The sequence below is a fragment of the Hemicordylus capensis genome, chromosome 1, assembly GCF_027244095.1.
Source record: "Hemicordylus capensis ecotype Gifberg chromosome 1, rHemCap1.1.pri, whole genome shotgun sequence".
NCBI classification, from domain to species: Eukaryota; Metazoa; Chordata; class Lepidosauria; order Squamata; family Cordylidae; genus Hemicordylus; species Hemicordylus capensis.
In genome coordinates this window covers 362,078,691-362,102,952 of record NC_069657.1, presented here as the reverse complement: position 1 = coordinate 362,102,952, position 24,262 = coordinate 362,078,691, and the positions used below count along the sequence as shown (strand labels likewise).

At 41.1% G+C, this 24,262-nt stretch overlaps 1 protein-coding gene across 2 annotated transcripts in view; it reads right to left on the bottom strand.

Annotated features, from left to right (window-relative positions):
* Positions 1 to 2,200: 2,200 nt before the first annotated feature.
* CCDC170 (coiled-coil domain containing 170) overlaps positions 2,201 to 24,262 on the bottom strand; it is a 91,816-nt gene continuing 69,754 nt past the window's right edge. The window contains exons 9-13 of one of the 2 annotated variants that reach the window (XM_053292650.1): positions 22,608 to 22,808; positions 20,157 to 20,330; positions 19,787 to 20,029; positions 15,995 to 16,231; positions 2,201 to 5,430 (exon numbers count right to left, since the gene is read on the bottom strand). In XM_053292650.1, coding sequence (XP_053148625.1) covers positions 5,242 to 5,430; positions 15,995 to 16,231; positions 19,787 to 20,029; positions 20,157 to 20,330; positions 22,608 to 22,808 — 1,044 coding nt within the window. In that variant the 3' untranslated portion in view covers positions 2,201 to 5,241. The remainder of the gene's footprint in view (positions 5,431 to 15,994; positions 16,232 to 19,786; positions 20,030 to 20,156; positions 20,331 to 22,607; positions 22,809 to 24,262) is intronic. The other variant, XM_053292660.1, reaches the window with a different exon arrangement.

The following is a 24,262-nucleotide window of genomic DNA, read 5'->3' as shown; positions in this document are numbered from 1 at the left end:
GTGAAATTATTATTACTATACAAAATAAGGTTTTCTTATTAAAAAAAAAAAAAGATAAGCTTACGCTTTTTTCTAAAGGTGAATTACATTACATAGTTCAGTAACCTCTCTGCACTTTGTTCATGTCAAACTAATTTTTGTTTGCTTTGGCTTAATGAGCACAGATGTTAGTATTCTTCCATAAGAAAGTAAAGACTGTGGATGTTGGGCTTTTCCCGATTCCTCTTCCCCTGAGGCCCCTGTATTGCTGGGAGAGGAGGATGCTTATCATCACCCAGTTCCTCCTTCTACCCAGTGGAGCTGTTTCTTTTGGTTGGTCCTGGCCTCCCTTCTTGCACAAGACACCTCTAGGTCTCCTGTAATCCTATGCATACCCACTAGGAAGTCAGTCCCATTGAAGCCAAGTAGGAGTTACTTCTCAGTAAACATGGTTGGGATTGCACAGCATGTCTGAAAGTGTATTTATTTCAAAGCTGTATGCATCATCTTTCCACCAGCATTCCCCACAATGTGGCTTAGTTGGGGAACACTTTCAAATTTGACTGGAACTCAGAACTAGATTTTTATTTTTTTTAAGGCTAGCCTTTGGTTTTTGAAAGTTTTAAAAAGCTACTCACAATATGGTCACAATCTTAAGAAAGCAAAATCAGTTGGTAAGTGTTTAATTGCTGCACTGGCAACCAAGAGGGCTTAGCTACAGCTGTATTACTGCCACATCACAAAATCAACTGCAGCAAGGTTAGGGTAATGAGCAGATGGGCTGGTCCAAATGTTTAGGAGTGGGTTGTCAGCCTAAGAATGTTTCCCCAGAAATGGTCAACTGGTGAAAGTGAAACAAAGCCACATGGTACACAATGAAATCATGCATTATTTAGAAAACACTGATTCTTAATCATGTACTACATTAGTTCTTGACACTGTCCTGTTAAACTATTAGTGTCATTTAAGAATTGGAGAAACGTGTGTGTATTATGCACCAAAAAAGCCCCTGCCACACTTAAAGTTCTGGATGGATCTGATACATGGCGCTCAATGTGTACATTAAAGCTCATGTATGATGGAGCTTCTGGATCAGGGTCATAGTTTTGCTTGAAGAATGCTACAGCTGGAAGATAGGAACATACAGTAGGAAGCTGCCATATACTGAGTCAGGTCATTGGTCTATCTAGCTCAGTATTGTCTTCACAGACTGGCAGCAGCTTCTCCAAGGTTGCAGGCAGGAATCTTTCTCAGTCCTGTCTTGGAGAAGCCAGGGAGGGAACTTGAAACCTGCTCTTCCCAGAGCAGCTCCATCCGGAGGGGAATATCTTACAGTGCTCACACTTCTAGTCTCCCTTTCATATGCAACTAGGGTGGACCCTGCTTAGCCAAGGGGACAAGTCATGCTTGCTACCACAAGACCAGCTCTCCTCTCCTAAGGAGAAAGAACAGGCTCATCAGCTGCAACTGATGGGCCTGTTAAACTCCACCTGTTCCCAATTTTAAATATGACTGAGACAAGGAATAAAAAGGAGATGCAGTCACGAATCTCTTTTGAGCTTTTGCCTTTAAATGTCTGGCAAAATTGTTAAGGATTTTCTTTTTAGCATTTTAATTAAGGACAGCTGTAAGGTGCTCTTCTTCAATAGAAAAAGGCTGAAACGTTCAGCAGTGGAGAACATCTGTACAGATGTTTTCAGAAGGAATGTTCAGGAAGAATGCAAGTTGTGATTCTTTCATGTTAATGTACAGAACCGATTAATGTGTCTGACTGAAATAATGTTAACACCTATGGAATAGTGCTATCTTTTGTTATGCAAAGCAAGTGCACAGGCACATGTAACAGCGGCAAGTCTGGCTAGCAGGAATCTCTGTTTACTTGACATTTGTAACTAAAATGTGAAGTTGGTTACAAATGTTGGGTTCCTGGAGGGCAGTGCTGCCCAGGAACCCAACACTGGTGACTTCACACGACACAGTAAGGGACAAAGTACCAGCTTGCACTGGGAACGCTCCCTTGCAGGAACCAAAGGCTCCTTCCTGCCGGATTTGCCATTGTTTTGTGTGAGCCCACCCTGTGTCAGTACACTTGTTTCACAAAACAAAAGAGAACACCATTCCATTTTTGTTAACATTAATTCAGTCAGATATATCAGTCAGTTCTGTACATTTACATGAAGAAATCACAACTTGTATTCTTCCTGAACATTCCTTCAGAAGACCTCTGTATGGATCTGCTCTCTAACCCATGCATTAGTGATATTAAGTCACCTAGTCCAAAACTAGTTTTGATTTTAAAATGCCTGCAACACAGGGGAATCTTGATTTAGAGCAAAGACTGTAGCCAGAAGGGTGTGGCTAAGAAAGCCTGGTTTTCTTAAGGGTATTTCAGGCCCCTTTCTTGAATCTTATTCATTCATTCATTCATTATTCATTTAATATACCTCCTGACTCCAAGGACTCCAAAAACCTTTTGAAAGAACCTTTAAAAAAGAAAAGGGGGAAAAGTAAGCATCTAGCCTCTTTAACTTAGAGAGCTATAAGGGGGAATATATTCTCCTCTTTCCCAGCAAGAAGCTAAGCTGCTTCAGGTTTCTAGCCAATGTGTGCAAATACACCAGACTGTCAAGCACAAGAGCACTTGGCAGTTGTTTAAATGTATTAGACTACTTTGCCCAACTTACAGTGGTTTCCCCGCAGAGTATCGGGGCCCATCGTCACCACAAACTGCTACCTGCAAGAAAGAAATCCAGATCTCATGCAAGAAATGAGTAACTCTGCCTTCATTCATTTGATTTATATACCGCCCTTCCAAAAAATGGCTCAGGGTAGTGAACAGATTGCCTGCAAGGTCCTTATTTGTGGATGGGACTCTGCCCCCACTGAACTGCAACATTAAAACGAATACACCAAGTCAAAATCAAATGGGGAAAAACATATAGAGATTTGATGTGCAAATTACGTAGGAAATACATATCTCAATAGGGAGAAAATACTATAGGGCTATGTCAGATATACACTGAAGATTTATACCAACCCCACATCTTATCTGCGAGAAAGGCCTGCCGCACCAAACAGTCCACTCCTCTAGACAAAGCAATATCCGAACTACTCACCTCAGAACACTTCCAGCACATTCGGCTCTCCCTGACCTTCTGATTCAACTTCTGAAACCTTCTGATTCAACTTTAGAGGTCTACAATAATCTAGTGCAGGTACTACAAAAGCACCTAACCCACAAAACCAACACTCGCCCAAAGCAGCACCTGCACCGTTCAAAACCATGGTTTGACAACTGCATTAATGCCAAAAAAAGTGCTCATTGGCAACTACCATGCCTACAAAACCAACACAACCAGTGTCTGCGCAGGAACTCCTCATGCAGAAGAGGCAATAAAGACAACTTTTCAAATGCAAGAAAAGAGATGCTACGAAAGCTACCTGGTCATGCCTCATCCAGGCACTCAGATCCAATGATTCAGCCTCATTCTGGAGCATTACAGCGAATCTTCCCAGCAATGGCCCGACACACCTGGATAGCTATATCCCACCAGGGATTAGGGAAAAACACTTCCTTGACCTGTATGAAGCTGAAGCTGCGGGACACATTGCCCTCAGCACAATGTAGAGGACCTGCCCACATGGCTGCCGGTGATGACATCTGAAACTAAGAGCTGTGTCTTTCAGATAAGACCTGGGAAGGCTCCTGGAGAGTACCTAATTCCCCTGGCACTAATTAAAAACAACCCTATTTTGGCTTCACTTTTCACATTTATTGACATACATGGCCATATTCTCAAGGACTGGGGGTTAACGGTCATCATTCCCATCTTCAAAAAAGGCAGAAAGGACAATCCAGCAAACTATAGACCTATTAGCCTGCTCAGCACAATCAGTAAGCGCTACACTAGACATTTATACTGGAAGCTTAGAGACTGGCTAGACCAAAAAAACCTCCTTGTGGAGGAGCAGGCTGGCTTTAGGGAGGGCCGATCCATCAGTGTTTAGTTCTATAATATCTAATTGAGAAATATTCCCATACTACAACCTCTCTTTACACAGCTTTTATAGACCTCAAGGCTGCATTTTATTCAATCTCATGAGAAAAACTGTGGGAGAAACTGGAAGCCTCCTCAACTGACCGGCACTTGCTATACCTCATATGTATCCCACACAATGACGCATCCCTGAAAGTAAGGTGCAATCCCCAAGGTCATCTATCAAGTGCCGTTCCAACCTGTAAAGGTATCAAACAAGGCTGCATTCTTACCCTGCTCCTGTTCAACTTCTACATTAACGCCATGGTGGGTCATCTGAATACATTAGATTTTCAACCTCCCAAGCTCGCAGAGAGACACATTTCTACTCTGCTCAATAGAGATGAAGCAGCAATTCTCTCTAGGGCCCCTAAAGGTCTCAGAAGAGCTCTGAGGGCCCTTGCCCCATACTGCAAGGAAGACCAGTTGGAAATCAAGTATCACAAAACCAAAATCATGGCCTTCGCTAAGAGATCTAAGATACTCCTGGCATATAAACAAGCATAAAATTGAGCAGAGCCGGGTGATTACTGATTCTACTCTGCTCAATAGAGATGAAGCAGCAATTCTCTCTAGGGCCCCTAAAGGTCTCAGAAGAGCTCTGAGGGCCCTTGCCCCATACTGCAAGGAAGACCAGTTGGAAATCAAGTATCACAAAACCAAAATCATGGCCTTCGCTAAGAGATCTAAGATACTCCTGGCATATAAACAAGCATAAAATTGAGCAGAGCCGGGTGATTACTGATTCCTCTCTGGGGAAAAACCCTATTCCTTTTTGCTAATTCCAAAATTCCAAAGTATTTCCAAAATTACATCTGAATTTACCAATTTTTTTAAAAATCTGATTTGGATTTTAGTGATTTAGGGCAATTTTGGATAAAATCCAAATTTTCAAATCCAAATTTGTACAGGCCTACTTTATAATAATATTCTTCACTTTGAGATCATTATTACTTATTCTTCTTGCTATGGAAGAAGAGACTCTTCATTTTTGGTGCCAAATGCTTAAAGTTTTCAGTTGTAACAAAATATTGTTCATTAATATACTCCCTGGGTACTTAGTTCACCTTCTTAAAAAGTAGTGTTGGCACTTCCACCATGGTAGGTGCTATACATTTTACCTACATTGTCCATTGTCAGACGAAACCATCTGTACACTGGCAAAGACAACAGAATCACCAGGAGGGGAATGTCACTATCTTCATTCTTTGCAAAAAGAACGTATTCAGTGGAGAAGTTGCAGTGGTCCATCTTGCCTCATGGCCGTGTCTTTAAGACAGATACAGGGAACAAAGTGATGCCGATGGGAATGGATCAATGCCTCTAGACGAGTAATTATTTCATAGTCAGGAAGAGCAACAGTGGCAATATTAAGGTGGAGCATGCGAGAGATTACTTCTCTGAAATCTGCCAGCTAAGAGCAAAGAGGAGAAAAAAAAATACTATCAATGGATTACGTACATATAATATCAAGATGAAGACCAGAAAAATAAGGTACACTTAGCAAAATGTGACAAAAAATTGTTGTAGTAGCAAAAACCAAGCCCTGAATTAGGTTTTTGCTACCACCCATTGGATTGTATCCTTGTGCAGTGGTACAAACACAAGTGAACTTCCCCACTCTCTCCTTTTCACAGCAGGACCTCACCTTCCTCCAGAAAAGCCAGGTAGAACCTTAGGATCAGAGTGAGATGAGGTACAGAGATCCAGAGAAAGGAGAGATGCCTCTATACTCAGTGCATCATCCATTAGTAGAGTTCCAGATCAGTCTTCTAGATGATACACTTGAAGAGGCTAGTTATTTAGGATTTTATAGGTCAAAATCACCACCTTGAATTGCCTAGGAGACTTTTGGAAGCTATGTGCCATAAGAGAGGCTGTCCTGAATCCATGAAAAGATGGCCTAATCAGAAGAAGCTAATGGGAAGGGGGTTCCATAAGTTATACAGGTCCCAGGTCATTTAACAAGTTGCTTTAGTAGGAATTAATCTGCCTACTTTCCTTTCACTGTCCCTACAACTGGACTAAATTTGGTCCAAATCGGTTATGCAGTTCACATTAGCCCACCTGAGCCTCACATGTTCATGCATCCACTATCCTGAATAGTGACTTCATCGCAAACTATGCATTTGAGGTGTACCTATGTGTCCCTACAACTGTACCAAGTTTAGTCAAAATTGGTTCCTACTTGTACTTTAGATGTTCACGTGTCCGCCATCTTGAATCAGGGTGGATAACATCCGTTCAAACTACGCCCTTGAGTCATCTCTATGTGTCCCTATACTTGTAGCAAATTTGGTTCACATCAGTTAGGTGGTAGACTAGCAAGCCCAATTGTGCCTCAAATATTCACATATCTGCCATTTTGAAGTGGGTGGATGACATCATCACAAACCATGCCATTGAGGTGTCCCTGTGTGTCACTCACTACAAATATACCAAATTTGGTCGAAATCAGTTGAAGGTCCACAAGTTAGCCCTATTGTGCCTCAAACATTTATGTGTCTATCATCTAGAAACAGGATGGATGACATCATCACAAACTACGCCATTGAGGCATTCCTATGTGTCCCTACAACTGTACCCAATTTGGTTCAACTCAGTTAGGCAGTTCACAAGTTAGCCTACTCACCTCAAAAGTTTATGCATCCACCATCATGAATTGGGGTGGATGACATCACCACAGACAGGAGTGAAGAAGGAGGGTCTTCACCCTCTTCCCTCCTCTTCTGTAGTTAATGAGCCATCCAGATGCAGACAGATGGGGAGCAAATGGCACGGCTGCAACGTGGAGGGGGAGAGCTCTGAATAGCCCCTGGGAGCCCTTCAAATACCCCTAGGGGAACAAGTACCCCCTGTTTGGAATCCCTGCTTTAGTTTAAGAAGGTGCTCCAATGGCATCAAATTGCTATTGGGTACAGCAGGCAAAAGCTAGGAAAATTTGGACTCTGAAGCCTAATAGGGTTTAATTCTGCCTTCTTCTGAAGTGCTGCTTTGTAATATGCAAGAACAGCTTCACTAAACAGCAGGGTTTTTATTATATTGGCCCTGAGGCTATGGAATGGTCTCCCAGCTCATCAAAGCCCAGCCCATCTCTTAGGGCATTTAGAAGAGGGTCAGGTCCCACTTCTAAAATAATGCTGGTTCATAGCAAGATAAATTTATTAGGTGGAATCCAATGCTGTTGCTCCCATTTTTATAGTTTCATTACTGAAAAACTATTTTAGGTTTTGTGAGGATGGAAAGCTACAAGAAAAATATTAAATACAAATTTCTCAGCACCATGAAAGAAAAACAACTGTTGTCTTGAGATAGTACATGTTCAGATAAGCGCGGCAAAATACAAACTCACTGTCTAGACTTTCATTTAAGTATATTTCAAAAAATGGTAATTATTACGGCTCTGCATGATAGCAAATTCCAGATTGGATCCAGAAGCAATCTAGAACATCAGATAGCATTTCCGCAATCTTTGGATCTTCCAGAATTCTGGTATTGGCTTCAGAATCCAATATTTTATTGGTGAAAATCCCCATAGAAGTCTATGGGGGAAGTAAAATAAATTATGGGGGGGGGGATATCTTGAAAGGGAGCTCTGAAAGTTGGCACACAAGTAGGTAAAGATGGGTGGACTCGGTGTAGTTAAATGCAGGTGAATCTGGCCACCTGTCAGGCTCTCAGTATGGCCATCCGCTTTCCACTGAGCCAAGGGGTTAAGGTGGCCTCAGAGTTTCTTGCCGGGGCAGCTTTTCAGGCTTATGGGCAGGGCTTGTTACATTCCCACTGCTCAGTCCCAGGGCTCCTTCCACTCTGAACCCTCCTCCAGAACTGGCCCCACATCACTGGCCAGTCCTCCCTTATATAGCCCCTGACATCTGGGGCAACTCTCGCGAAATCCCATCACAAGATCTCGCAAGAGCCGCTCCCAATCCTACGAGGCCTCATCGTCTTTTGATGGTGAGACCATTTCTTCCTGCTTTGGCCATTGACAATGCCTCCAAGTGGGTGTTTTGGTGTCTATTTCCTCCGCTCTGCCCTGGTGCTCGCCGCATTTCCCCGCGGTGATTGGCTCTGCCTCAGGGATTCCCCACCATTCTTTTAAAAATTTCTAAGTGACCTGGAAATTGTATTTGGAGAGAATTATGGAAGAAAAGTGATGTAACATCCAAGTATCTCAGGGGAAGTGATATAACATCCCAAAATCTACCACTTAATTTTTTTAATTGTAAGTAAAATAACCAGCAATTTAAAAAATAAAAAAATAAATGAATGGGTGGCGAGGCAAGTAGGTAGATACATGACAGAAGATGGTTCCCTCCCACTGCTATTTGGTCTGAGGGAAATGCAGACTCCTGCCACCATTTGGAGCTCTGGGATGCTTCATAATTCCCCAAACAGTAGAGAATAATTCCAGACCAAAATAGGCTCCCCTATTTTGGATCCAGATTCTCTCTGATATCCTCTGGAATGGCCCATATTGGGCCATATGCAGAATTCTGGACCCAATATCGCATAGCCCTAGTAATTATTTCAACTTGTCATATTACATGGATGCAAATAATTGATTATGCTAGAATTTTTTGTTTATAAGAGACACAATTTATTATTATGATGAGAAGATATAAATCTAGTTCTCACAGAGGTGGTAAACCTGTGCCTGGGCTTTACCACTTCTCACTTTAGTTGTAGGGTATGAATGATTTCATGTTTGAATGCTTTCCATATTAAAATAATCCTGGCAAACAGAACACTAGCATGTCAGGGAGAAGGCTAGACTACAAACCCTTCTCACGGACATCCCAGTTTCTTTGTGAAGGCATTTTTTTGTATGGCAGAGCCTTCAAACATGTGAACCCCTACTTGCCGCCTGATGTAACATAGAATAGGCACATAAAGAATGAATACTTTTGCTGAAAAATGTAGTCAGAAAAATCAATGAACAAATCCTCTGCTGTGGTTTCCTCTATCCCTCAGTTCGGGAAGCATGTTGCAAGTTATTGCCTTAAGCCAAAGATGGCAAACTGAAAAAAACAATGCTTTTTAGTCAAAACAAAGAAAAAGCCCCTGAAGTTCTGTGCAATTTATATTGTACTCACATATTAAATATATTATACACTTGACTGCATGATTTGAATCAGTGTCAAAACATGTTGAGACCTTTGTTTTCGGTTCATTGTGTTCTAAAGGTCATATTCCAAAGGCTTCCAATTGTTGTATGCTCTTTAGTCTGGTGCGATTAAAATAGGTGACATTTGATTTAACAGATTGCATTATTTTTGTTTTAAAATCATGACAGTTTTTGAAAAATATACCCAAGATGTGTGCTATTATCTAAGGAGATGTGTCTGTAAACCCAACTGTGCTCGTTTTCATGAAGAAGGGCAAGCAGTTCCATTTCAAAGCATTTCTTTTTCTTGGAGTGTGCCATAGGAGATTCAGGAACATTTTCACTCATGAACATGCAAGGGAGACAATACCCAATATAATCATCTTGTGAGTTTGGGAAGAGGCCCATGATTCCTTGGACTTATCCCCACAAGTGGAAAATCAATCAGGTCCTTCCTTCTCCTACTGTGACCATTTGAGGTGTAATGAAAAAGTGCCCGTTTGGACGATACTCCAAGTGGGGATGCACCAAGAGTGCGCCTGACCTGTCGTCTTTTGCGGAAGTCCTCCAAGCAAGTTATCATGTAGGGATAGTGTGGATGGTCCAAATTGCTGCATGCTCCATTACTGTTGTTGTTGTTGTTTTAGTTGTTGTTATTGTCATTTACACAGTCAGACAGGTGTTATTGACTGGTTTGTTTTATCCAGATATCGAGTCCTTCCCAAAGACTTGGGATGGCTGAATTTTATTATCAATATCGTTGTTATTATTATAGATATCGTCGCAGAATATAGGCTGTTCGCAGTAAAGCTGGTTTTTGTAATTGGCTGATGGTGATTTCTGTGGCCCCTATGGTGTTGAGGTGCTCTTCAAGGTCTTTTGGAACTGCACCCAGGGCGCCAATTACCACTGGGATTATTTTGGTCTTCTTCTGCCACAGCCTTTCAATTTCAGTTTGTAGATCTTTGTATTTTGTGATTTTTTCTATTTCTTTTTCTTCTATTCTGCTATCCCCTGGTATTGCTATGTCGATTATTTTGACTTGTTTTTCTTTCTTCTAGACTACAGTTATATCTGGTATATTGTGTGACAGATGTTTGTCTGTTTGTAGTCGGAAGTCCCATAATATTTTTGCATCTTCATTTTCTACCACTTTTTCAATTTTATGGTCCCACACATCTTTGGCTACAGGTAGCTTGTATTTTATGCAGATGTTCCAGTGTATCATCCCTGCTACCTTGTCATGCCTTTCTTTGTAGTCAGTCTGTGTGATCTTTTTACAACAGCTGATTAGGTGGTCCACTGTTTCATCTGCTTCTTTACAAAGGTGGCACTTGCTGTTTGTTGTTGACTTTTATACTTTTGCTCTTATTGCATTTGTTCTTAGTGCCTGTTCTTGTGCAGCCAGTATTAAACCCTCTGTTTCTTTCTTCAAGTTGCCATTCTTAAGCCATTGCCAGGTCTTGGTGATGTCTGATTTCCCACTTATATTGTGCAAATATTGACCATGCCGTGGCTTATTTTTCCATTTTTCTGCTTGGTTCTTGACTTGTTCTTTCTTGTAGGCCTGCTTTGTTTCATTGGTATTGAATAGTTTCTCGTTCTTGACCATTTTAAGTGCATCTTCTTCACTGTCCTTGATATATTCTTCAGGCCTCTTTTCTCCTCCTCTACTGTTTGATGGACTTGCAGCATTCCTCTTCCACCTGAGCTGTGAGGGAGGTAGAGCCTATCGACATCACTGCGGGGGTGCAGAGCATGATTGATGGTCATGATTTTCCTGGTCTTACGATCTAGCATCTCTAGCTCTGCCTGGGTCCAGTCTATTATTCCTGCAGTGTATCTGATAACAGGTATAGCCCAGGTGTTTATGGCGTTTATGGTGTTCCCACCATTGAGTTTGGACTTTAGGATTTTTCTATCTCTCTTGATGTATTCACTTCCAATTTTTCTTTTAACTTCAGTGTGTGCGATGTTATCCGCCTGGAGAATGCCCAAGTATTTGTAATGTTCTTTCTCTTCCAGGTTCTTGATGTTGCTTCCATTGGGCAGTTCTATTCCTTCTGCTTTTGTTATTTTCCCTCTGTTTATTATTAATGTAGCACACTTGTCCAGTCCAAACTCCATTGCTATCCATTGCTATATCACTACTGAATATACCGACAGTGTTTAGCAGTGATTTAATTTCTGACTGGGACTTTCCATACAACTTCAGATCGTCCATGTACAGCAGATGGTTGATTTTACTGGATGTTTTAGATGTTTGGTATCCGAGGCCTGTTTTGTTTAGTATTTGTGAAAGTGGGGTCATGGTGATTACAAACAACAGAGGGGATTGTGAATCACCTTGGAAAATATCTCGTCTAATGCTGACCTGTCCAAGTGTCTCGCCATTGATTAACTGTATACTCCACATGCTCATTGCTTTTAAAAAAAATAAATATCTGAATGTTTTTGCTGACACCAGTTGTTTCTAAACATTTTAGTATCCATGTATGAGCCAATGAGTCGAAGGCCTTCTTGTAGTCAATCCATGCAACACTTAGACTTGTTTTTCTTCTCTTGCAATTTTCTAAAATCATTTTGTCAATCAGCAGCTGGTCTTTTGTGCCTCTGGTGTTCGGGCAATTTCCTTTCTGTTCAAGTGGAAGCTGTTTGTTAGTTAATAAATGTTGCATCACTTCATCTGCTATTATTCCAGTTAATAATTTGAACATGGTTGGCAGGCAGGTTATCGGTCTAGAATTACTTGGAACTGCAGCTTTTTGCTGGGTCTTTCATGATGAGATGAGTTTTCCCAGTTGTTAGCCAATATCACCTCCTTGCAAAATGTGATTGAACTGTTTTGATAGTTGTTTATGAAGGCTTGCTAGGTGTTTAAGCCAAAAGCCATGCAGTTCATCGTCGCCTGGAGCAGTCCAATTTTTAATTTTCTCTGCTCTTTCACTTATTAATTCTGGTGTTATTATTAGATCTTGCATTTGTTGGCTACATTTTTTGACCTCTTTCATCTAGCATGCTTTTTTATTATAATCTATTGGATTATCCCATAATTTCCCCCAGAATTGCACTTTTTCTTCTTTATTTGGTCTTTCTATGTTTCTTGCAGTTTCTCTTTCTATGCTTTGGTAGAAACATCTCTGATTCGACTGGAATGGAATATTCTGCCTGTGTTGCGTAATTCTGGCTTCGTATCTGCTAATCTTCTTTGACATTGCTGTTATTTGCTGCTATATTATTTCTAGGACTTCTCTAATTTTCCTTGAATCTAGATGGTATTTTTGGATCAGATACTGTTTGGTGTTTTCATTCTTCAGCTTCTTGACTTTCATATCTTTCAATTTACTAACATCTAATCTAAGTCTGGCGATTTTATTTTCTAATCTAATCTTCCCTTTAGGTGATGTACTACTTTCCTTTTTTTGACAGGTCCACTGATCTTATATCCGAGCTCTTCTGTTGTTATTGTTGCTGCACTGTACATTAGTTGGTTTGTTTCTTGCAAATTATTGGTTGTTATTTCTGCAAGTACAGCATTGACATCTTTTAATACCTGAGCAAGTTGTTTTTTGGCAACTGTTTTTAGAGCTGGAAGTCGAACCCTGGTAGTTGTTTGGTTCATGTGCTCAGTTTTTTGTTTTTTTTTTGCTTTAGTTTTTGTTGCTTTTCTGTTAAACAGCATTCGAGTTTTTGAGGTGAAGGCAAAGGGGAGGTTGCCTGGTTTTGATTTTGAAACAGTTCAGCAACAGTGGCATCCTCTATTTCCAACACCTCCTCCACCTGCGCCTGAGCAACTTCTTCAGTTGGTGGTAATTGAGGTCATCTGAGGAGGTCCATCTCCAGTTACCGCCAAGTCGTTTGGTGGCTACACAGAGACGGGCCTTCTTGGTTGCTGCCCCGAGATTGTGGAATGCGCTCCCTGCTGAGATATGATCCTCCCCATCTCTGGCAATTTTAAAAAAACACCTGAAAACCCTTCTTTTCACCCAAGCTTTCTCAGCTTCCTAAATTATGGGGTTTTTAATTTCTGGTTTATTTTAAGATTCAAAACCCGATTTTGGGGTTTTTAATCACTGTAATTGTTTAATTGGTGTTTTAATATGTTTTAAAATTGTTGTTATATTGTTTTTTAATTTGTTTTAGCTCTTTTCTGTTTTAGTGCTATGTTTTAATTGTAAACTGCCCTGAGCCATTTTGGAAGCCATTCTGATTTGGAAATCAAATCAAATAAATAAATAATTCTTCTTCCATATCTTGAGCCTGTGTTGCTCTTTGCAGTTCTTCCAGCTGAACTTCTGTGAATACTTTATTTCTTATTATGAATCTTCTCTGGTCTGCTAGCTTTTGTTCTGTGATTTCTGTATCTGGATGTTTCTCTTTCCAAATTTGGTACATTCTTTTAAAATAACCTCTTCTAGTTGGACTAGACTTGTAATAGCAGATCATTATTTCCTTGTTGGCATTTTCATATATTTTTTCCGGTTAAGCGACGTTTCTTCCAGTAACTTTGCTGTCTTCAGCCCTGGTTGCTCAACTGAAGATCCTGAATCCTGTTGCCCACTTGCCACCAGATGTCCAGGGACTCCAGCACCTGGCACGGTCCTTGTTGACCCGGGCGACGACCGATCCGATATAGATTTATTAAAGTTACGTCTCACCATATTGTTGATGAGAGAGGCACTTTTCATCTGGCTCCTCTGGTGAGACCTGTCCAGTATGGTTGGACCTCTCTCACCTTCCTCAGAGCACGCAAGTCCCACAACCACGCCAAGGTAGTGCCTCACTGGGGGGTTATTATTATTATTATTTATTCGATTTTTATACCGCCCTTCCAAAAATGGCTCAGGGCAGTTTACACAGATAAATAATAAATAAATAAGATGGATCCCTGTCCCCAAAGGGCTCACAATCAACACAAGATAGACACCAGCAACAGTCACTGGAGGTACTGTGCTGGGGGTGGATAGGGCCATTTACTCTCCCCCTGCTAAATAAACAGAATCGCCACGTTTTTAATCATATACGTCAAGACATAATATCTGAATTGGCCCAGAGTCTATTTTGGATGAGGAGTGTGGAGAAGTATATACAGTGGACAGGCAAAACATCTAGGAAATAATATTGGTAGAAGCAGGAAGGGACCTCAGATCAGGAAGGGACTGCAGCTTAGTAACAGAGCACATGCTTTACATGAAGAAGGTCCCAGGTTCAATCCCTGTCATCTCCAAGTAGGGCTGGGAAAGGCTCCTGCCTGAAATCTTGGAGAGCTTCTGCCAGACAGTGTAGACAATACTAGATAGATCAATGGTCTGACTTGAAATATGGTGGCTCCCTATGTTTCTAAGAACAATTCCTCTAAGGAGGAACTGGATGCATCCAAAGCATGCTGGTTGTCTCTTGAGAGATCTAATTCTCTTGAGGATGCTATTTATTACAAATTCCTCAAGAGCCTAGTTAACACCCTTTCATGTGCAGCCAATGCAATCAGTAAAATAATGCTAAACAGGCAATAAATGCACACTAACTTCCTCCACAGTCTGTACTTCTGCCATCTGTTGGGGATGCTCTAGCTTTGGATTTCTTGAATTGAGCAGTGAGTGTGTGTGTGTGTGTGGGGGGACTAGATGTCCTACAAGACCCGCCCCCCGCCCTCAACTCTACAATGTAGTTTATTCCTCCACAGCCACACCAATACACCAATACATGGTGTACTAATAGGGCAAAGATGTAGATACAGAATGATCACAGAACTGGTGGCAAATGGCTAGCTTTGTGGGACAAAAAGCTACTGTACGACTATGTCACATCCAAACATTTTATCATTTTTTAAACTACGAAAACCCTCAGAGCGTTGGGGGGTCCTATCAGCAGATTTACGAGGATGAGGCTTCTGGTTGCTTAATGGGTCTTATGGATTCCAGTTGATGGGTGGAATGCTCCATCCTCTTTTTTGAAGACATTAGGGGCTGGAGTGTCCCTTCCTCCTCCCCACCCTCAGTCAAACTGTAATTTGACTTGATTACTTCCAGCTTGTGGTCACCAGATGGGTTTGCATCCTGCCTATATTTCCACTTTGTGCTCTTTCTAATTGTCTGTATTGCTGGGCTAAACACTAGTATGGAACTTTGCAGATTGCTGTTTCCCATGACAGTTGATTAGAGCGGTCTCTCTTCCAAAAATTTGGTCAGGACATTGTTCTTGTTTGAACCTGGCTCAGAACCAATGGACACTCCTAACATTTGACATTCTAGTCTGGCATGCTCAGAATCTCAAATGTGCATTTCAATAAACTGAAGCACTGGGGAAGGGTTATTTTGCTTTTAAGGGGTAACTTCTGGACATTTGTAGATTACGAGGGCAAATTTGAACCCAATGGTAAATTTGTGCACACCTAGAGTATACTACTATATATACTATAGAGTATACAATATTAGAAATCTGTGCAACCCAGTAAATAGCATATCCTCTCATTACCTAAAGTCTGGAAATACGATATAAATTATCTATGTTATTTATGCAAGCCTTTAAAAACCATCAATCAATATTCTATTTTCCCATGAATCCGTGATCAGAATGTGTTTTGGACTGAGAAACAGGAAAAAAAGGAATAAAGCAAGGCTGGATCTGCAAATTATTTGGGGTAGCTACCTAAAATGTATACATGCTATTATACCCGGCAGTAAAAGGTCTACCCCTTCTTTGAAGTGAAATGTTTCATTTAGAGAGACATTTTACTTCTTGCAAACTATGCAGTTATTCTAAACCCATGCCAGTAAAAGAAAGGTGACCCTGTAAGTGTACACACAAAATTGGTTCAGATTCCAAAGTTGCCCAATGCTAGGTGCCACTTATCAGTCATATTGACACATACCTGTCTCTCTCTTTTCTTTACTTCCTCTAGAGTAGTTCTAAGTGTTTTCAATTCACTGGCAACGGATTCCAGCATGTTTCTGGCCTTTTCTTTATCCTCCTTTGCTTCACGCTCTGCAACATGTAACTCTGATTTGACAGTGGTCAGCTGCTTCTCAGCCTTTGCCTTCATCTTTTCCAGCTTCTCTTGTGACTTGCTTAAATCCTCTATGGTTTTGTTCTGCTCCAGTGTTCTGATCTGTGTATGAATTCCAGAGCAGATTGCATCAGTCAAGATATAAACAGTGAAGCCAAAAGGCCATGAAATGCAAGAGGTAAAGGGCCAAACTACATGGGATGCAAGAGCTCTGTGATTGGATCTCCCAAAATTTATATTTTTTTCTTAAAAACCATTACTGTCGGTGGCTCAGATTTTGAATGGAAGTGACACTGAGGGAGGGGCCTGTTGGTTAGCTCTTTCCCCTGCATGCTGTTTTCTTGTTCTATATCACTCCCCAATGCTGCTGTTTTCCTTGCTGGGGATTGTGTATGTTTGTATAGTCTCCCATGGGGCAAATGGCAGCTTTGGAAGTGTCAATGTAGACTGGGAAACTGTGGGGGGAAGGTTAATTCCCCTTCCCCTTCAATAAATATCAGAGCCCTCCACCCCTACTTTTAAGCAAATATACATATTTCGGAAGATCCTACCACGGATCTCTCACATTTGAAGATTGGTCTTGATTTCTTCAATGCCATGACCTCCCCCCACCCCTGAGTTTTTCCAATCCTCTCTCCTCCCTCCCTATCTATCTAAATGGGTTTAAAAAAACAACATTTAATTTAAGATGAGAGTTAAGGTGTTTGTCATTTTCACCCATGCTCCAAAAAGCTTGGAAATTGCATGTTAAAGAGGTCACCTTAACTTCTGTACCATGTAAGCAATAAAGGCTTTGTATAGTGTATTATGCTTAATACAAATTAAGCTCCATGCTTCCACACTTTCCCTTGGTCATTCAGTTCCAAACTGGGCTGGGAAGGGATGTGTCCAGGCAAAAATTCAAGAGATGCAGCTTCCCCAGTCACTTGCTAGAGATGCACCTGACACACCTCTGTATGATGTATCTCTGCAAGGCATTGTGCTCCCTCAAAATACTACCTATATGTTAAATGTCTAGGTAGAAATTCAGCATCCACAATCTGTGTTTTGGTCATTTCCCAATGGATCTGCATGAAATTTGGTGAGATGGTGGCACCTGTCATTCAGTTACTCTGTAGCAAATGGACTGGAGAGATGCTTTGGATTTTAGGGGTGATAGAGAATGCTCAGAGCTTATGATGGTAGAACATTCTTTTTCTTCTTCACCTTAACTATTGAGAAGCTTCCACACTTATATAATACCCTACTGAGGATAACAGTTCATGCTTCTCCAGAGGGACAAGAGAGAGAATGACATGCTGAGCTGGGACCATCTTCCATTTGGCTCCCCCCCTCCCACCGCAGGATTTCTTTATTAGCAATAGCAATAGCAATAGCACTTACATTTATATACCGCTCTATAGCCGGAGCTCTCTAAGCGGTTTACAATGATTTAGCATATTGCCCCCAACATTCTGGGTACTCATTTTACCGACCTCGGAAGGATGGAAGGCTGAGTCAACCTTGAGCCCCTGGTCAGGATCGGACTTGTAACCTTCTGGTTACAGGGCGGCAGTTTTACCACTGCGCCACCAGCAGCCATTCTATCTAGGTACAGCAATGAAAGAAGTGATGCTGTAGCAGAGCCTACTCCACTGGCTTGGCTAGGGCTAACTGGCACTGGGCTCTGTCCTGCCCTCCTGGAACTATCTGCTTAGTAGTCTTTCAATTTGGTCATTATGTAACTGACAGTTTTGGTTTCTGAACTGGCTCATTTTGCTCTTCCCTCCCCATCCCTTTTTCCTTTTGTATCATGTCTATTAAACTGTAAACCTGAGAGCAGGGCCTATGTCATGCACTGCGTCAAGAAAATTTTAGATTGTTTGTAAATAATAATAATAATAGTAATCTGATGGAGAGCTTTAGTCCATGGAAACATTTTTCAGAATACATCTCTTAGTTCTTAAGATGCCAGAAGCTTCCTTGTTGTTTCTGGTTTGTGAAGGTAGTCACCATATTGCCAAAGAGAGAGAGAGAGGGGGGAAATTTTAAGTGTTTGTGTTGCAATCCATGACAATTTTAAAAAATGGGAGACAGATGCTCCTTAGTTGCATGTTGTTTCCTTCAGTTGAAAGAGAGCTGCAGTTCTGATGTCAAAACATTTTATTCCAAAGAAAATAATCTGAGACAAAGCAATACTGTCTTTTCTGTGTTACATTAAGCTATAAATAACTGAAGAGGAAACCATGGAATTTCTAGTACTTCACATTCCATCACACCACGGTTCTGCTTCCATTAAATAGCCACTTGGTTTTATACAGAGTTAGGGATTACCAAGTGTCAAGGCCAGCCTTACCATTACATAGAGTGAGGTAGCCCATGCCAGGCAGCCTTAAAAGGTTCTTGGCCTTCTGGCTAAGATCAAGAATAAGCCTTATGTGTACTTTTACAGTATGAGGGGCAGTACCACTTGAATCTTCTACCTTATACAGAACGCCTTGGGCCAGCCTTGCCCTGTGTGATTCTGGTCCTGGCACTGTGCAAATAAAAATACTGTGATTGCCCATATCATATAGCTAGCCCTTTATTTATTTATTTATTTTTACATTTATATCCCACTCCTCCTCCAAGGAACCCAGAGTGGTGTACTACATACTTGAGTTTCTCCTCACAACAATCCTGTGAAGTAGGTTAGGCTGAGAGAGAAGTGACTGGCTCAGAGTCACCCAGCAAGTATCATGGCTGAATGGGGATTTGAACTCGGGTCTTCCCGGTCCTAGTCCAGCACTCTAACCACTACACCACACTGGCTCTCCATGTCATATCAAATTGCATCTGCTAACTTGTTTGTAGTAGAACAGTCCTATGGAGGTTTCATGTTTAGAATCTATAATCCCAGTGCCACATAAGCCCTCTTCAGATGTTATGAAAGCCCTGGGAAGTCACGCTTACAACCGCAAAAGTGGGGAGGAAGTCAGTCCCCCGCCCGCCGTCACTCACCTCCTCCTGCCAGGCATACAAACTGTCTGAAAGGGGACACACCATAAGCGATTTCCCTGACAATTTCATGAGCAGCAACCTGGATTGATCCAGGTTGCTGCGCATGGAATCGGCAGTGAAATGCTCACACAGTGCGCCCCACCCCCTTCAGACAAACAGCGCTGTAAATGTGTTCACCTAGTGGGAGGAGGTGAGTGACAGTGAGTGGCAGGACTTCTTCCCCACTTTGCGGCGGTAAGTGTGAGCCATCCGTGATGCTTATAACTTCTGAAGAAGGCTATAATCTCTGTTTAAACAGAAACGTTCTGTCATGAGAGAGTTTATTCTATGACAACACCACCAACTAGGACAGGGGTGTGCAACTTTGGCCCTCCATCATCCCTATTGGCCACCATGACTGGGGAAGATGGGAGCTGTAGTCCAACCACTGAAGGGCTGACGTTGTGCACGGTGCACCTCTGAACTAGGTTATAGGTGGACACACAGCTTTAGTAGCATATTTCTGAATAACACATTTGTTTACTGTTGTTGCACGGCTTTCTTTGCTGAGTAATCAGCATAAACCAGGTAGCTTTGTATGCATATATGTCAATGCATTTCATGTCACAACATCGTCTGCTTGCATTGAGAGAGAGATCCCAGACAATGGTTAAAAGTGAGATTAATAATGTTACCCACTTTCAGCTCATTGGTGTCAGCCAGCTTAACTTTCAGGTCTGTATTTGTTTCTCTTGCCAAAGAAAGTTCATTCTGTAATCTTTCCACCTGCTTTTGTAACTTTCTGGTAGTAAGGTTGGCCTCATCTCTTTCCACAGCCAGGGCAGTGCGCACTTGCTTCTCTTCTTCCAGCTGAATTATCTTCTGACGCAAAAGATTCATGTGCAGTTCTTTGCTGTCAAGCTTCTCTTTCTGAGTTTTAAGCTGCATTTAAGGCGTGGGGGGGGGGGGGGAGACCATCATTAAAAAGCGTGAAAAACAACATCATCACATTTCACCCTCATTAAATATAGTAAGCTTTATTTAGAATTGACAGCTCTATACTACCTACCTTTCTTTGCAGATTGCGTGCAATGAGCTTGTTTTCAGTCAATGCATCTCCTTCCAATTTGATCAATTGCTCCAAACGGGCCAATACTGCATCCAATCTCATATCAAACCCAATATCAACTGCCATGCTGCCCAGATTCATCTTTTCAGAAAGCTGATCCAGAAACTTAATATACTTCAAAGAGAAAATTTAGGAAGAAATGGGAAAGAGGCAACAAAAAATGTCATCTAATGTGTTCAGAAATGAAAACCACATTCTTCTATCCCAGTAACTGTCTTGATACAGGATTTATTTGTTTCTAAATTAAACAATTTTTTCCCCTGCAGGAGTTTGTCGGGGGGGGGGCGGGGGGGGGAATCTGGTTTGTCTTTAGCATTATCCTGGCACTCACCTTCTAGAATAGGCAAATAATCTAAAAGGGAACACTTAATCAGGATTTTTCCTATGTGACATTTCTTTATTTCAGCGTCTAAGGTGAAAATATATTTTAAATTTGCATGGTCAAATGACTTCATATAGCCAGCTCTTTCTCAAACCTAGGAAGCTAATTCAAAAAGCCACATGTCCTAAGGCTGTGTTCTGCACAGTAGGGGCTTTTGAAACGGGTGAAGATCAGTTGGAAGGTGCCAGTATAACCTGACCTATTAAAAAAATCAGCTAAGAGGCAACATGCGTAAAAATATCAATAAAGCAGAGATGGTTACCACAACGGACACATAAAAGAGGAAGCTACTAGAAGTATCAAATGCAAAAATGTCAGTTATTCACTGGTGGTTCCAATTTATATCATATCAATCACTTATATAGCATATTCATAATATGCAGAATAATTTGGGATTAGAAAGTAAGCAAGCAAGCAAGAAGAGATGTTCACAAGATGCAGGTACTTGGAACACTCCAGAAACACGCAAGCAACACAAAAAATGCACACACACACACAAATTGTTAAGTTGCCACAAGCCTTTTTTGTGTTTGATGTAACAAACTAACATGGCTACATCTCTGGGGCTTTTTTCATTCTCTCGCTCTCTCAGTAGCCATCTGGAATATGGTAAATGAATGACAACCCACGGCCCTCTTAAGGGCATATTCACACAGCTTTAGTCTAGGGGAAAATATACTCAATATGGTGCATTTGGTTCCTGTAGTCAGCAACCAGAATAACGTTATCCTGTTAACTACATGGCCCCTGATTGGCTAGAATCATCCAGGTGAGTAATTCAGAAAGTATTGCCCTCAATATTACTGGGCTTTCTTTGCCACCAGTGGCATCAACACATCACCAGATTTTATTAGCTACATTTACTATACAATCCTTGATTGGCAGAGATCAGTGTAGGAAGCAAAAACAAGCAGATGGGGCAAATGGTAGTAAATCAGATTTTTAAAAGGTAAACATTTAACTAAAGGGAGGAAAAATGCCATCCCCCTACAAAGCAGTACTTTCTATCCAAACATCTGGAAGAACGTTTGTTGTAGCCCTAAGAAATAATAAACTAGGATCAGAGGCAGCCATGCAAACATGCTTTCACTGCTGGGAAGAGAATAAGCTGGAAGGCATTAAAAACCAAATAGAATTGATACATAGCATCTTCTTGGATTTCCTAAGAAACACACTGGGTTTCTTTCAAGCTTTGATCTTAGAAATAGCTAAGTGAAGAGTGGGCTTTCTTCCTGGCCTCTCACATGTCACACCTAACAAGCTAGTTCCTCAGTAACTTCATTTTTAGTTTCTTCATTTAAAATATATTTCCCATTTTCCAAGTGCTAGGCAGTTCCAGGACAGCTTTATATAGTCAGTTTGCTTTGGAGGAGTGACTACTAGAGGTGTCTCATTTCTGTAATATGTACATGATGTATTACAGGGGTATTAATTGTTTTAATTGTTCAGACTTTATGGTTTTATGTTTGATTTTTGAATGATTATATTTTCAGTTTGTAAACCGCCCAGAGCCATTGGATGGGGGGGGGGGGGTGTAGAAATGTAATAAATAAATAATAGTGGATGTGCAGAAGCAATCACAAAGGAAATGGTACTAGTTTCAGAACACAGAATACCATGGGGCATACCATGGATTTCGGAGTGACAGCCAGAAATCTCTTCGCAGCTTTCCTCTCCAAAATTCAAAACTGGTTTATTTTTTATCTAGGCCAAATTCAATTTATAAACACTGTCTTCCATGGATATCTAAACTCTTACCCTGGAGTTAAGTACAATACACTACAGAATCTTGGAGTGGCTAGCTGTCAGCCTAATAAGTCATCCTCAACATTGTGATTGATTAAGCCACCATACTGAAAGAGCTACTTATATAAGAATACATGCTTATAATAAAGTGTGTGTCAATACATCAGAACATGAATCACTTGTGGTGTATTCAGGACCCTGTTGCTGAACTCCGTTATTACTCAAGCTTGCCTTGTGACCTTCCCACACTTAGAAACTATTACTTTTTGTTTCTCAAGCTTCAAAGCATCACGCATCACGTCCCCAGACACCAGCTCCCCTTCCAGGCGTGTCAATTGATCGTGGAGTGTCTCAGATTTGTTTTCTGCTTTCTTGGCCTTTTGTAAAGCCTCCTGGTGCAAGGTGGTCTGAGTCGCGAGTGCCTCAGTCAGTTTAGCTATCTGAGCTTCAAGCTGGGATACCATCTGGGGGGCAAAAACAAACTCAAGTCAGAAGCTGGGCTTGGAACTACTCTGTGGCATAATAAAGACACTGCCAAACTACAGAAGCAGCAGAGGAATTGGACCCTACTCTGCAAAGATTTTACAAAAACAGAGATATCAAACTTAACCAGCAAAAACACAATGAGCAGAAATTAAGTTGCTCCAACAGAGAATAACAGATAATATTTTAACAACGTGTGCCCCATCCCATAACAAATGTTCAATGTAAAGATTTCAAATGGGTTGAAGAAACCCATTTTCAGATGTTTTTCCACTACTACAGCTTGGAGGCATATTTCAACCAAGTTTGCCAGTTACAGAAGAACCTATAACTGAACTGTAGTTATGTAAACCTCCAGTTATTAATCGCCCAGTTAAAGAAATCTAATACGGGAACCCCATGTAAGCTCCACTAAAGTTAGAGAAGACTATGCAGTGTTTGTTCTTGGTGTATTTGTTTCTCCAGTACTTCTGTAGTATCAGTGTGACATAATAAAGAATGATAATGATAATGATAATGATGATGATGATGATGATAATAATAATAGAAATAAAATTAAAACTTATTATTATTTTTAAAAAGCAATATCTAAAATGTTAGAAGAAGAAAATCCCACATTACACTTTCCCTCAGCCCTTCCAGTTCAGTACTGTTTTCCATACATTCTGGCTTTGTGCTAAAAAGGCTTGCTCAAACAGCCTTTCAGTGGTAACTGCTCTACATGGTGGCTGCTACTTTTAGTGCAGCTCACTACTGGGACATGCACGGAAAGTCCTTCTAAATCACTATTAGAACACCAAACAGCAGCTCTCCTCACAACCAACAAAGTGGAGGTGTGGGATCAAGCAGGAAGATAGGCCCACAGGCTTAGGAACACAGTTCAGGGCAGGCAGGCCCGGTTTCAGAAATGAACAGGCAGGCAGGCTGAACAGAGCAAAGGCAAGGCTGAAAGCAGAGCCCACATTTTATCAGATGCCTTTTGCTGGGTTTCCCAGCAGGCTCTACGGTATGAGAAGCCAATCATAGCACACTCTGCCCAGACACCCAAGGAAGAAGGGTATGGTTCCTCTGATACTGGCACATGCAAGCAGCTGAGGCAGGAGGCAATCAAGGGCCAGCCCTTTGGAGTGGATCATGGTCATCGAGTGTATTTTAACACATTTTTTACATGAGGGACTTTAATGCTTTAAAATAATAAATTATCTAAAACATTTTATGTCAACACAATTTTTAAAAACAAATTCTCAATCAAGTGTAGCCAAAGCCAAAAGCAAACTAAATTCTATTTTTAAAATTATTATTACTTTAACATATTTACATACCACCAAAACAAGCATCACAAGATGCTTTACACAGGCGGTTTACACTATTATATAAAACCACATAAATTATGGGGACTTTTTGACTTGCACAATTATTTCAAGAATTCTTCGAA